The following is a 15079-nucleotide window of genomic DNA, read 5'->3' on the forward strand; positions in this document are numbered from 1 at the left end:
TTTCTCTTCTCTTTCTCCGCCTCCCAGGTTTAAGCACTTCTCCTGCCTCAGCCTCCCGAGTAGCTGGGACTGCAGGCACAAGCCACCATGCTGAGCTAATTTTTGTATTTTTAGCAGAGACAAGGTTTTGCCATGTTGGCCAGGCTGGTCTCGAACTCCTGGCCTCACATGATCTGCCCACCTCAGCCTCCCAAAGTACTGGGATTACAGGCTTGAGCCACTGTGCCCGGCTGCCTTGTTTGATTTTAAAAAGAGACAGAGATCCCCTCTGTTGCCCAGGCTGTAGTGCAGTGACACAATCATAGCTCATTGTAACTTCAATCTCCTGGGTGATGGGTAGAATTCTGCCACAGCTCAAGTAGCTAGGAGTATAGGCACGAACCACTGTGCCTAGCTAATTTTTTTATTTTTTGTGGAAATGGGGCCTTGCTGTGTTGCCCAAGCTGGTCTTAAACTCGTTTCCTCAAACCCTCTTCCCATGTCAGCCTTCCAAAGCTCTAGGATTACAGGTGTGAGCCATCATGCCTGACTTGTTTTTGATTTTTATATTGTTTTCTTCACCTTTTTTTTTTTTTTTTTTTTTTTTGAGATGGAGTCTCCCTCTGTCACCCAAGCTGGAGTGCAGTGGCACAATCTTGGCTGACTGCAACTGCCTCTTGGGTTCAAGCGATTCTCCTGCCTCAGTCTCCCCAAGTAGCTGGGACTACAGGCACATGCCACCACGCCCAGCTAAATTTTTTTGTTTCTATTTTTTGTATTTTTAGTAGAGACGAGGTTTCACCACGTTGGCCAGGCTGGTCTTGAACTCTTGACCTCAAGTGATCTGCCCGTCTCGGCCTCCCAAAGTGCTGGGATTACAGGTGTGAGCCACCGCGCCTGGCCTTCTTCACCTTTTGTGTCAAGCTTTTTAAGGAAGAGCTTAGAAAGCCAATTTAAAGAAATTGAAATGTGTTATGTAAATGTCTATTTTGCAACTGAGACACACTAATTTATTTAGCACAAAAAGTCAGAGACCAGTAATGGGTCCTTTTCTGTCAAATTTCAAACTGAGCTGTTTCTGCTACTTAGAAACATTTCGATTTTCTACCTAGATATGTATTATATCATTGCTTGCTTATTTGTTTATTTATTTATTTATTTATTTATTTATTTGAGATGGAGTCTCGCTCTGTCACCCAGGCTTGAGTGTGCTAATTTATTTTTAAGTGCAGTTTACAAAATTGGATTTTTTTTTTTTTTTTTTTTTTCCTGAGACGGAGTCTTGCTCTGTTACCCAGACTGGAGTGCAGTGGCACGATCTTGGCTCAGAGCAACCTCCGGCTCCCGGGTTCAAGCGTTTCTCCTGCCTCAGCTTCCCAAGTAGCTGGGATTACAGGCGTGAGCCACTGCTCCTGGCCTACAGTTGGAATTTTTTGTCGTTGTTTTTGAGACAGAGTGTTGCTCTGTCACCCAGGCTTGAGTGCAGTGGCGCGATCTCAGCTTACTGCATTGTCCATTTCCTGGGTTCAAATGATTCTCGTGCCTCAGCCTCCTGAGTAGCTGGGATTACAGGCGCGTGCCACCATGCCTGGCTAATTTTGTTGTATTTTTATTAGAGACAGGGTTTCACCATGTTGGCCAGGCTGGTCTGGAACTCCTGACCTCAAGTAATCTGCCTGCCTCGGCCTTCCAGAGTGTTGGGATTACAGGCTTGAGCCACCTGTCCGGCTGGAATGCTATTCTTAATTGACCTGTGTTTATTTATTTATTTATTTATTTATTTGGCAAGCCTTGAGGAAGGGATTTGGGGAATGAACAATGGTACTTGATCAAATAATCCTTGTACTAGGCAATCAGAGCTTCTAGTCCACTGTACCTGCATGGGGGTTTTATTGATAATAATCTGTAAGGAACAAAAGGGTCAGTACTATCGGAATTATTGATTAGATGTAGTGAGCATTAAGGACATACGGAAAGTAGTTTGAAGTAAAATATTACTATAAGAGTCAGAATCAGCCAGGTGCGGTGGCTCATGTAATCCCAGCACTTCGGGAGGCCGAGGTGGGCGGATCACCTGAAGTCAGGAGTTCGAGACAGCCTGGCCAAAATGGTGAAACCCCATCTCTAGTGAAAATACAAAAAAAAGCCAGTTGCAGTGGCTCACGTCTGTAATCCCAGCACTTTGGGATGCTGAGGCAGGATAATCGCTTAAACCTGGAAGGCAGAGGTTGCAGTGAGTGAGCTGAGATCATGCCATTGCACTCCAATCTGGGGTACAGTGAGACTCTGTCTCAAAAAAAAAAAAAAAATACAAAAAAAGTAGCCAGACATAGTGGCATGTACCTGTAGTCCAGGCTACTCAGGAGGCTGAGGCAGGAGAATCACTTGAACCCAGGAGGCGGCCGTGTCAATGAGCCTAGATCACACCACTGCACTCCAGCCTGGAAGACAGAGGAAGACTCCATCTCAAAAAAAAAAAAAAAGTGAGAATGTTGCATAGATTACCCAAGTTAATTCTTATAATTTAGTGTTCATTTAAAAGGAAAATTGATTTCCTACTTTTTGTTTTTAAAAATAGTATTAGGCTGGGTATGGTGGGTCAGGCCTGTAATCCCAACGTAAAATGTGGCCAAGGCAGGAGGATTGCTTGAGGTTTGGAGTTCAAGCCCAGCCCCAGCAACAATGAGACCAGGAAAAATCAGCTAGGCATGGTCCTAAGCACCTGTGGTCCCAGCTACTCAGCTAGCTGAGGCAGGAGGATCGCTTGAGCCCAGAAGTTCAAGGCTGCAGTGAGCTGTGATGGCACCACTGCATTCTAGTGTGGGCAACAGACCAAGACCCTGTCTTTAAAACAAAATGTAAAAAATATATTTTCCATTTCCCTATTCATTTTATGTATTTGTAGCATAAATGTTACTATGCATATTGACACTTAACACCATTAGATTTCTCTTACATGTATTATGTTGCTTTACTGCATTAGTAATATTTTTTCATAATTAGGAAAGTCTTTCCATAATTACTGTTACAGAAATATTTTATTTGGGATATTGTGGGAAATGGCTAGTGTTGTCATAGTTAATAAAAATTATATAATTAAGTGCCATTGAAGAACCATAGTTTGAAAGTGAATTTAATACATTAGCTCATAGTTACACAATCTCACAAGCATTTTGCTGCCTTCAAGTTGTCAGTTGCCTGCTAATTCTAATGACTAAATTTTTTATTTTTCTTTTCAACGAAAATTTCACTCAGTTCTATATATGCCAGATGAGGCTTGGAACATACAGCTCTACAACCTTTAACTGCTTTTCCAAAAATCTGAAAGCTATGAAAATGAAAAATCTTCATAATTTAACTGATTTGGTGACAAAACGTAAAATGAACAGATGTGAGAGTATTTGTAATTGTTAATTTTACATAGTAGGAAATAGTAATTAGTTCAATTAGGGTTGCTACTTCATATCCTTTTAGTGTTTCAATATAGGTGTACCACACTACTTTTCCTTTAAAAATGTTCTAAGAATTTAACATTCTGCAACACTCTTGAACCCTGTGATTTTGGAGAATGGAACCTATAGTAGATGCTCAGCAAATTCTACATGATGCAAATTAAAATCAAGGATATGAGTATCATGTCTTAACTGTTTAAAGAGTAGGTTTTACTATGAAGAGATCCATAAGTAAAGAGCATTTGAAATGAAAACTTTTTTCCTAAACTTCCCTCTTTTTTTTTTTAACATTGTGTGTGTGAAGTCAATGTTGTATTTCTAATATGAGCTTAATGTTGCAATTAATGTATAGTGGAAAATAAAACACGTATATTAATTCATTTTTGAGACAAGAGTTCGCTCTGTTGCCCAGGCTGGAGTGCAGTGGCACAATCTCAGTTCACTGCAGCCTCCGCCTCTAGGCCTCAAGCGATCCACCCGCTTCATCCTCCCAAAGTGCTAGGATTACAGGAGTAAGCCACTGTGCCCAAGCCATCAATAAATTATTATGGGTTAGAAGTTTGGGCCAGGCGTGGTGGCTCATGCCTATAATCCCAGCAGTCTGGGAGGCCAAGGCAGGCGGATTACTTGAGGTCAGGAGTTCCAGACCAGCCTAGCCAACATGGTGAAAACACGTCTCTATAAAAATACAAAAAGTAGTTGGGTGTGCCGGGCGCAGTGGCTCACGCCTGTAATCCCAGCACTTTGTGGGGCCGAGGCAGGCAGATCACGAGGTCAGGAGATCGAGACCATCCTGGCCAACACGGTGAAACCCCATCTCTACTAAAAATACAAAAAAATAGCCGAGCATGGTGGCGGGCGCCTGTAGTCCCAGCTACTTGGGAGGCTGAGGCACGAGAATGGCATGAACCCGGGAGGCGGAGCTTGCACTGAGCCGAGATCGCGCCACTGCACTCCAGCCTGGGCGACAGAGCGAGATTCTGTCTCAAAAAAAAAAAAAAGCAGCTGGATGTGGTGGTGCGTGCCTGTAATCCCAGCTGCTCAGGATGCTAAGGCAGGACAATTGCTTGAACCCAGGAGGTGGAGGCAGAGGTTGCAGTGAACCAAGATTGCGCCTCTGCACTCCAGCCTGGGCAACAGAGCAAGACTGTCTCCAAAAAAAAGAAAAGGCTGGGTGCAGTAGCTCACACCTATAATCCCAGCACTTTGGGAGGCCGAAGAGGGCGGATCACTTGAGGTCAGGAGTTCAAGATCAGCCTGGCCAACATGGTGAAACCTTGTCTCTTATTGAAAATACAAAAATTAGCCAGACATGGTGGTTGATGCCTGTACTCGGGAGCCCGAGGCAGGAGAATCACTTGAACCTGGGAGGCAGAGGTTGCAGTGAGCCAAGATTGTGCCACTGCACTCGAGTGTGGGTGACATAACAGGACTCTGTCTCAAAAAAAAAAAAAAAAAAAAAAAAAAAAAAAAAAAAAAAAAGAAACACATGAAACCAAATTACGATGAAAGAAACTGGAATAGCAGTTTGTTATAGGCTGGGCGTGTTGGCTTGATCCTGTAATTCCAGCACTTTGGGAGGCCCAGGCAGGAGGATCACTTGAGCCTATGAGTTTAAGACCAACCTGGGCAACAATGCCAGATCCCGTCTTTAAAAGTATGAATAGCACATTAAATTCATTGAATTTTTTAAGTCTCGCTCTGTTGCCCAGGCTGGAGTGCAATGATGTGATCTCTGCTCACTGCAACCTCCGCCTCCCGGATTCAAATGATTCTCCTGCCTCAGCCTCCCGAGTAGCTGGGATTACAGGCACCCGCCACCACGCCCAGTTAATTTTTGTATTTTTAGTAGAGACAGGGTTTCACCATGTTGGTCAGGCTGGTCTCGAACTCCTGGCCTCAGGTGATCCACCCACCTCAGCCTCCCAAAGAATTGCTGTGATTACTAGCATGAGCCACCGCACCCGGCCGGAATTCTTTTTAAATGCCAATACTGGTGACGGGATTAGATTATATTAACTGATTTTACTTAGTCTTTCCATTCCCACATTAATTAGTTCTCAGAATTTATTTGCATGCTACAAAAGAGCTCAACAATTTTTTTATTACGTGCAATTTTTTTAATAGGAATAAAAAAATACGTTGTTGGCCTCATTATCAAGACGTCATCTGACCCAACTTGTGTAGAGGTAAGAGTTTATTTTGGAGCTTATTGGGAGAGCATAAAATAATTTAGATATTGAGTCTGACTACAGCCTAATTCTGTCAAGACACATAGTCACACATATGCACAGTCAGTCATTTGCAGTAGAGCTGTAATCATTTGTTAGGAGGATTGTCTATGGTTATATTCTTATTTATACTTACCTCAGGCTCTCATTTAATCTTTTACTTTTCCTTAGAAAGAAAAGGTGTATATCGGAAAATTAAATATGATCCTTGTTCAGGTAAGCTTTAACTTAACTGTTTTCCTTAGAAGAATTATGCTTATTATTTGAACAAAATGTTTGACCTACTTAGGAAATAAAGTATACTAATATTTTGCAGAAGTAGTGATAGCATTCTTACAATAATAGGTAACGTACTGTCTAGTACTTGAATGTTAATTTGCTGTGGCAGGAATCATCAAATAACGTTAAAGCCATCATTTATGTGGCTGCAGTGTGGACTGGACTCTTATGTTGGATTCTTTTTTATCTTTTTTCTTTTCTTTTCTTTTTTTTTTTTTTTGGAGACAGTCTCGCTCTGTTGCCCAGGCTGGAGTGCAGTGGCACGATCTCGGCTCACTGCAGCCTCTGCTTCCCGGATTCAAGCGATTGTTCTGCCTCAGCCTCCTGAGTGGCTGGAATTACGGGTGCTTGCCACCACGTTTGGCTAATTTTTTGTATTTTTAGTAGAGACAGGGTTTCACCATGTTGGCCAGGCTGGTCTCAAACTCTTGACCTCAGGTGATCCACCCACCTCGACCTCCCAAAGTGCTGGGATTATAGGTGTGAGCCACTGCACCTGGCCGGATTGTTTGTTTTTTAATTTTCTGATATGCCTGTGCATATTTCCTTTGCATGTATCTCTCTGTCCTTTGATTTCCTCGTCCTTCTAATTGATTTCCATGCTTAGTCCTTAAACTGTCTATGTAGACTAAATTTATAATTTTTATGTTTATCTGTTTTCTATAGTAATACCATAAATTTTTTTCCAGAGAACCCTGGTATGTGTGGGGGAAAAAACAGTAATTTCTATTTAGATAAGATTTAGAAACATCCAAGTTTCCAAAAATTTTAGTGTATTCAGTAATTAACTCCAGCTCTTATTATACTTTAGAGCTTTCTGTTAGCCCTTCTCTGAATGGGGAGAGAGAGGAGAGAATATAAAGAAGGTTAACATGTATTTTTATAATCTGAAAAATCTCTTGTGTGTGCCATAAATAGTCCAGACTTGCATACAAATATAATGCAGTTCATGAGGCTTTTGGTTAAAAGTTTATTCAGGCCCCGATTGCAGTGCCTCCTTTCTTCCAAATTCATATATCCAAACCCTACTATATTTCAAGGCTCAAATTTCATCCAATAATAAGCTGTCTTAACCGGTCACTTTTTATCACCGATAGTTAGATCCTTGAGTCTCCTAGGATAATTTCTTTTTTTCTTGTTTGAAACGGAGTGTCGCTCTGTCGCCCATGCTGGAGTGCAGTGGCACTGTCTTAGTTTACTGCAACCTCCACCTCCCAGGTTCAAGCAGTTCTACCTTGGCCTCCCAGAGTAGCTGAGACTACCGGCCCACGCCACCACCCCTGGCTAATTTTTGTATTTTTAGTAGAGATGGGGTTTCACCATGTTGGCCAGGCTGCTTTTTTTTTTTTTTTTTTTTTTTTTTTTTTGAGACAGAGTCTCATCCTGTTGCCCAGGCTTGAGTGCAGTGGCCTGGTCTCGGCTCACTGCAACCTCTGCCTCCCAGGTTCAAGAGATTCTCCTGCCTCAGCCTGCTGAGCAGCTGGGATTACAGGCACCCGTCATCACACCTCACTAATTTTTGTATTTTTAGTAGAGAGGGTTTTACCATGTTGGCCAGGCTGGTCTTGAACTCCTGGCCTCGTGATCCTCCCATCTCGGCCTCCCAAAGTGCTGGGATTACAGGCATGAGCCACCACGCCCAGCCTGGCCAGGCTGTTCTCAAACTCCTGGCCTCAAGTGATCTGCCCACCTTGGCTCCCCACAAAGTGCTGGGATTACAGGTGTGAGCAACTGCACCCGGCCTCCTAGAATAATTTCTACATATCTATCAGGCAGACACTAATACACAGACAGACCCATTAGACAAATTGGACCTTTCATTAGGATAATTGAAAAGGGTCCTAGGGTGATTAAGATAAAAGACTTTATCTGTGTTTTGTTTTCTACCCTGTATGGTGAAGAGGGTGGCACATTTCTTCCTTTAATAAAGGAGGAGAAAATGAAAAGTGGTTTATCCTTACTCCTGCCTTTATCCATTACATAATTTCTTTGAAGTTTGTTTTATTTGCCTTTGAGAAATGAAGTGCGATTAACATTTCATGTCTTATTTTAGATACTGAAACAAGAATGGCCCAAACATTGGCCAACTTTTATCAGTGATATTGTTGGAGCAAGTAGGACCAGCGAAAGTCTCTGTCAAAATAATATGGTGATTCTTAAACTCTTGAGTGAAGAAGTATTTGATTTCTCTAGTGGACAGATAACCCAAGTCAAATCTAAGCATTTAAAAGACAGGCAAGTAATAATTATGTTTTAGAATTTTAAAGTGATTTCTCAAACAATTTCAAGCAGTTTGGATGTAAATTGTAGATATTTTAAGGAACTATGATCAGTAATATGTTAAATTGCTTGTAGTAGTTTTCAACTGCAGATTAAGAAATAGTCTTAGACGGGGCCTAATAATTTACCTCTGAAGGTTGAAAAATGAATTGTTAAAGATACGCTTCAGGAATTGTTTTGTATGGTAACTAGTTAATAGGTTCTAAGCAAATGATTTGTGTCCAAACATACTTATTAGTTATTTTATTTTATTTTGAGACAAGTCTTGCTCTGTTGCCTGGGGTGGAGTGCAGCAGCACAATCTTGGCTCACCACAACCCCCGCCTCCTGGATTGAGGCGATTTTCTTGCCTCAGTCTCCCAAATAGCTACGACTGCAGGTGCATGCCACGGCACCTGGCCTCAAATCAGTTATTGTCTCTGCTTCTTGTCAGTTCCCCAATTGTTAACAATAGTGTTCTTTTTAAAACAAAACAGAAAACTAGATTTGCCTCTAATAGTAAGCAACCGGTATAAACTATAGGTACCCTTCCATTAAGTTTTAAACATTTGTTGTAGTCATTAGGAAATGTTTTTCCCCTTGGGTTGCCCAGGCTGGTCTCAAACAATCCTTCTGCTGTGGCCTCCCAAAGTTCTGCGATTACAGGCATGAGCCACTGTACTGGGCCTTAACCATTTTTATTAGTATTATAGATAACTGATACTTATTTCTGTGTCTTCTAAATCTGATATTTTTATGGTTTTTTTTTTTTAGCATGTGCAATGAATTCTCACAGATATTTCAACTGTGTCAGTTTGTAATGGTAAGTGTTTTTAATTTCATTTTTAAAAATAACAATAATAGGAAAGCAATTATTTACAAGTGTGTTTTGTTATAGGAAAATTCTCAAAATGCTCCACTTGTACATGCAACCTTGGAAACATTGCTCAGATTTCTGAACTGGATTCCCCTGGGATATATTTTTGAGACCAAATTAATCAGCACATTGATTTATAAGGTACAGTGAATACATTTCAGTTATTTGTCACTGGATAGCCACATATATTCTTTTCACATGTAAAGCTCTGATCTCTGCATTCTAAACCTTATTCAACCTTGTTTCTAACATGAGGACGCTGCTCAGAAGAAATTTCCCATATTCACACGTAGTAAATTATTTAAAGTGAGTTTCAAATCTGATTCTGCCACTTAGACCATGTAATTTTATGAATTCATTTTGAACAGTGGATTTGATTATATTGCTATCTTTTAGTTGAGTAAGTTACAGTGAGGTAAGTCAAGTGCTATTTCTGAAAAATGAAAAGTTCATCTTTTAACTGATAATTTAAAATTGATAACCTGTTATGTCTTCTTTAAGTTCTATAACAGTTTAGCCTGGGCAACATGGTGAAACCCATCTCTACTAAAAATACAAAACAGCCAGGCCTGGTGGTGCATGCCTGTAGTCCCAGCTACTCGGGAGGCTGTGGCAGGAGAATCTCAAACCCAGGAGGCAGAAGGTGCAGTGAGCCGAGATCGTGCCACTGCACTCCAGCCTGGGCAACAGAGCAAGCCCTGTCTCAAAATAAATAAAGTTCTACAGTGGTTTATCCAGGGATAATCACTGTTACCAGTTGGTAGTATTATATTTTCAGATGTTTTCTTGACTGATATAATGAATAAATTAAGTATCTAATTGGAACTTTATAACTTGACCTCTTCAACTTCATAGTTTAGTTTGGTAACATAATATGGATTTATAGTATTTGAATGATCAGTTTATTGCTTAATTAAGTTATGTAAAAACCTTTCTATTGTCAACAGTCCTACAGAGAACATTCTCAGACATAAGATATTATGCAATTGTCCAAACATTAATTTATTTAAATATTTTAATGTTTAATTACCAGATTATTAGGTATGTTTATTTTTAAGGTTTTAATGCCCCCTGATTTCCAACCCCAGACAATAACTGTTTATCTTCTCAACAATAGAAAATATAAGCCAATTTTCCCATATTCTTATTACTCTTAGATATATTGACCATTTCCCAAAATTCTAAGCAATCACAAGTTTTAGGTCCTGTGTAATTACTCAGAAAGTATAACATTCCTAAAAGTCATATCACAGATTCTAGGAAAGTAGTTAAGGAGCCTTGTTACTTTAGATGTCTAAGGACACATCAAAAGAAAGCAGTTTAGGCCACGCGCAGTGGCTCATGCCTGTAATCCCAGCACTTTGGTCAGGAGATCGAGACCAGCCTGGCCCAACATGGCGAAACCCTGTCTCTACTAAAAATACAAAAATTAGCCAGGCGTGGTGGCATGCGCGTGTAGTCCCAGCTGTTCGAGAGGCTGAGGCAGGAGAATCGCTTGAACCCAAGAGGTGAGGTTGCAGTGAGCCTTGATCAAGCCCCTGCATTCCAGCCTGGGCGAGCGAGACTCTGTCTCAAAAAAACAGTTTGCTCCTAAAGCATTTACTGTATACTGGGTAGGCAATAAAATTCCCTCTCAGTGTATCTGCATGATAAAATATGTTCATTCACTTGGCCTGTTTTTGACGTCTACCCCTATATTGTTAAAACCTTTTTCCTTTTAATTGTGAATTTTAAGTAAAGTGTGTGTCAGGCCAATTAATTTTATGGTTCCCTCCCCCCTTTTAAATAGTTCCTGAATGTTCCAATGTTTCGAAATGTCTCTCTGAAGTGCCTCACTGAGATTGCTGGTGTGAGTGTAAGCCAATATGAAGAACAATTTGTAACGCTATTTACTCTGACAATGATGCAACTAAAGCAGGTAATATAATACTATCTTGAAAATTGGCTGAATAATTTTAGTGCCTTAGAAAATACCAAATTCCAAATGAGTTATTTTAGAACAACGTATCATAGATAAGCCATAATCTTGTGTTTATTACATAAAATTTGTAGTAAGCTACAAATTTTTATGACGTTTCCAAAAATTTCTTAAAATTCAGGTTTGGGGTGTGTTGTGGTAATTTATTTCTACACACTTTAGGAGCTTGGTCTTTTGGGAGATACCTGACCAGACAGTGGGAAACCTGGGACTTGTTCCTAACATTGTGTCTGAAGGAATTTTTTTCAGCCCTAGTTTGATTGGTTATCTATTAAATGATCTAGAAGGTTATTCATAATACTGTGTTCATGGCCAGGCATGGTGGTTAATACTGTAATCCCAGAACTTTGGGATGCCAGAATGGGAGGACCAGTTGATGCCAGAAGTTTGAGACCAGCCAGGACAACATAACCAGACCATCGCTACGAAAGATTTAAAAAATAGCTAGCTGTGGTGTTGCACACCTGTAATTCCACCTACTCTGGAGGCTGAGGCAATAGGATCGCTTGAGCCCATTAATTCAACGTTAAAATGAGCTATGGTCACACTATTGCACTCCAGCCTGGATGACAGGGCAAATCCCTGTCTCTTTTAAAAAACAAGGAAAGATAGATTACTGTGTATGTTTGTGATGTGAATGAATGAATTGATTATTCTTACATTTTCAATGTCAGTGAGAAAGGGTAAGTCCAATACTAGAAAAATTTAAAGGCTGTGATAGCGGCCTTTAATTTATTTGAGAAGAGTCAAAATCTAGGTCCTAGAGATCTAAGAATAGGTATACCAGACCTAGGAGTTCTGTATGTGGTTTAATATTAGCAAAAGGGTGTTGGGATATTAGGGCTTAAAAATAATAGTGTTGGCTGAGTGCAATAGCTCACACCTTTAATCCCAGCACTTTGGGAGGCTGAGGTGGGAGGATTGCTTGTGCCAGGAGTTCAAGACCAGCCTGGACAACATAACAAGATACCGTCTCTACAAAAATGTTAAAAATTAGCTTAGTGTGATAGCACATCCTGTGGTTCCAGCTACTCGGGAGGGGCTGAGGTGAGAGGACTGATTGAGCCTAGGAGGTGGAGGCTGCAGTGAGCTTTGGTCATACCACTGCACTCCAGCCTGGACAGAGTGAGACCTTGTCTCAAAAAAGTAATAATAAAATATAAGTGTCTTTTGTTGTTTTATAAAATGCAAACTGATCGTCCCTTTAAAAATCTGCAGATGCTTCCTTTAAATACAAATATTCGACTTGCGTACTCAAATGGAAAAGATGATGAACAGAACTTTATTCAAAATCTCAGTTTGTTTCTCTGCACCTTTCTTAAGGAACATGATCAACTTATAGAAAAAAGATTAAATCTCAGGGAAACTCTTATGGAGGTAAGATGTGTGGAGCCTTTGCTCCTAAAATTCTGCTCTGCCTAATAATAACTCTTAAAAGTGCCTTTTTTCTAAAATGTATGTACCTTTTGAGATTTCTTATTACTTAATATTTGATCTGTACATTATGTATATTCTCAATTCTGAATTACAGTTATAAGCCCAGTTTTCTGATTTTATGTTCTCCATAAAGCTAGGACAAAAAATTTATAATCAAAATTAAATTACTAATTATTATATCATTTCTAAGGTTAAAATTCCAAAGACCTTATTTTAAAATTTCAGTTTTAATTCAAATAACATCCATTTGTTCATTTAAAGATATACAATTCATTGTGTAATCCCAGCACTTTGGGAGGTGGAGGTGGGTGGATCACTTGAGGCAGGAGTTCGAGACCAGCCTGGCCTACATGGTGAAACTCCGTCTCTATTAAAAATACGAAAAAATTAGCTGTGTGTGGTGTCACATGCCCGTAATCCCAGCTCCTCAGGAGGCTGAAGCACGATAATTGCTTTAGCCCAGCAGGCTGAGGTTGCAGTGAGCCAAGATCACAGTACTGCACTCCAGCCTGGGTGACAGAGCAAGACTCTGTCTGAAGGAAGAAAATCTCTCTCTCTCTCTCTATATATATATATATATAAACTTAAGTGTATATATGTATAAACATAAGTATACACACACACACACACACACACACAATTCAGTGGCATATTAGTATGTATACAATGTTATACAACCATTAATACCTAGATCCAAAACATTTTCATCACCCAAAGGTGACTGTTTGTCCGTAAAACAGTCACTTTCTCCTTTGTTCTCTCCCCAACTTCTGGCAACCATTATTTGGGTTTCTGTCTCTGTAGATATATCAATTCTGATTATACTATATAAAGGGAATCATGCATGTGACCTTTTGTGTCTGGTTTCTTTTATTTGGCGTCGTGTTTTCACTGTTCTTCCAAGTTGTAACTTGTATCAATACCTCACTTTTTATCATGGCTGAAGAATATTTTCATTGTATGAATATTCAGCATTTTGTTTGTTCTCTCCTCTGTGATGGTACATTTGGGTTGTTGATACCACTTAACCTATTGGCACCCAAGGCCTTTTAAATAAATGTCGTTACATTAGGAGACATGATAAAAATACATATTGATCAACAACTATGTGAGAGATTTTTGAAGTGCTTTAGGGCATGTCAGAAGAAGCAGTTACTCCAGAGTTTGCTGTCTATTTGATAAGTATTGAAATCTGAGTTGTGATGAATAAAACATGAATTTTTATTTTCCCTTAAGGTGTAACAAGTGAAAAGCAATTCTTAAACATTACCAACTTCAAATTATTTTAATAGTTTTGGTCTTCTGTGTAGGCCCTTCATTATATGTTGTTGGTATCTGAAGTAGAAGAAACTGAAATCTTTAAAATTTGTCTTGAATACTGGAATCACTTGGCTGCTGAACTCTATAGAGAGAGTCCATTCTCTACATCTGCCTCTCCGTTGCTTTCTGGAAGTCAACATTTTGATGTTCCTCCCAGGAGACAGCTATATTTGCCCATGTTATTCAAGGTAACAGAGTGTGTTGGTTGAGTGTTCTTCCTGTTGCATACTGTGGTTTTGAGGTCTGAATGCAAATATTTCTAATCTGTGTAAATAAATTAGCTACAAAAAGAGAACCCAACAACTTCTCCATGAGTGTGGAAAACTAGAACATGAAAGGAGTTGAGTCTAGAACCTTGATTTTCAAGAGTGTGGTCCTTCTCTCAGTATCAACATTGCTTGTGATTTCGTTAGGCAAATTCATTGGCCACCTGCCAATCTACTAAACCAGAGTCTAGGAATGAGACACAGGAAACTCCTGTAACAAAAGTTGGTTAAAAAAATCACAAACACACTTAAATAATTGTAAGGCCATTTTTGTAGAATTACAGTGAAAATTTTTTTCTTTTGGAGACAGGGTCTTGCTCTGTGGCTCAGGTTGGAGTGCAGTGGCGTGGTCATAGCTCACTACAATCTTGATCTCCTAGGCTGAAGCAATTCTCTTATGTCAGCCTCCCAAGTAATTGGTTGCAGGCACGCACCACCATGCCTAGCTGATTTTAAATTTTTTAGTTTTACTTTATTTATATTTACATAGTTTTTTCTGTTGTGCTTTAAGCCCCAGTATTTTTATTGTTTTAGAGGTTGGGTGTCACTGTGTTGCTCAGGCTGCTCTCAAATTCCTGGCCAGACAGTTGTTTCTGCCTCAGCCTCCGGAATAGTTGGAATTATAGGCATGAATCCCTACACATGGCTGGCCTGTGGTTTTTTTGGTTTTGTTTGTTTTTAACTAAGCTTCTACACTAATGATTTCAGTGATCTAACGATGTTTTTCTTGATATATTGTTGAGTATAGGTCCGTTTATTAATGGTTAGTCGAATGGCTAAACCAGAGGAAGTATTGGTTGTAGAGAATGATCAAGGAGAAGTTGTGAGAGAATTCATGAAGGATACAGATTCCATAAATTTGTATAAGAATATGAGAGAAACATTGGGTAAGTTAATAAATACTGTTAATCTTTACCTTTATAAATCTATTCTGGGGTGGAAATACATTTTAGGAAATGTAGTTTCTAAATATTTTCTAAACGTATTGTTACTCATCAGTA

At 39.7% G+C, this 15079-nt stretch overlaps 1 protein-coding gene across 3 annotated transcripts in view; it reads left to right on the top strand.

The window, feature by feature from the left end:
• The window catches only part of XPO1 (exportin 1), a 60488-nt gene that overhangs the window by 30753 nt on the left and 14656 nt on the right, over positions 1-15079 (top strand). For all 3 annotated transcript variants that reach the window (XM_054474137.2, XM_063648686.1, XM_054474138.2), the window contains 9 exons: positions 5559-5620; positions 5834-5878; positions 7995-8176; positions 8975-9023; positions 9099-9218; positions 10867-10995; positions 12274-12432; positions 13803-14000; positions 14827-14965. In XM_054474137.2, coding sequence (XP_054330112.1) covers positions 5559-5620; positions 5834-5878; positions 7995-8176; positions 8975-9023; positions 9099-9218; positions 10867-10995; positions 12274-12432; positions 13803-14000; positions 14827-14965 — 1083 coding nt within the window. The remainder of the gene's footprint in view (positions 1-5558; positions 5621-5833; positions 5879-7994; positions 8177-8974; positions 9024-9098; positions 9219-10866; positions 10996-12273; positions 12433-13802; positions 14001-14826; positions 14966-15079) is intronic.

Source organism: Pongo pygmaeus, chromosome 12 (assembly GCF_028885625.2).
Source record: "Pongo pygmaeus isolate AG05252 chromosome 12, NHGRI_mPonPyg2-v2.0_pri, whole genome shotgun sequence".
In the NCBI taxonomy this organism is placed as follows: Eukaryota; Metazoa; Chordata; class Mammalia; order Primates; family Hominidae; genus Pongo; species Pongo pygmaeus.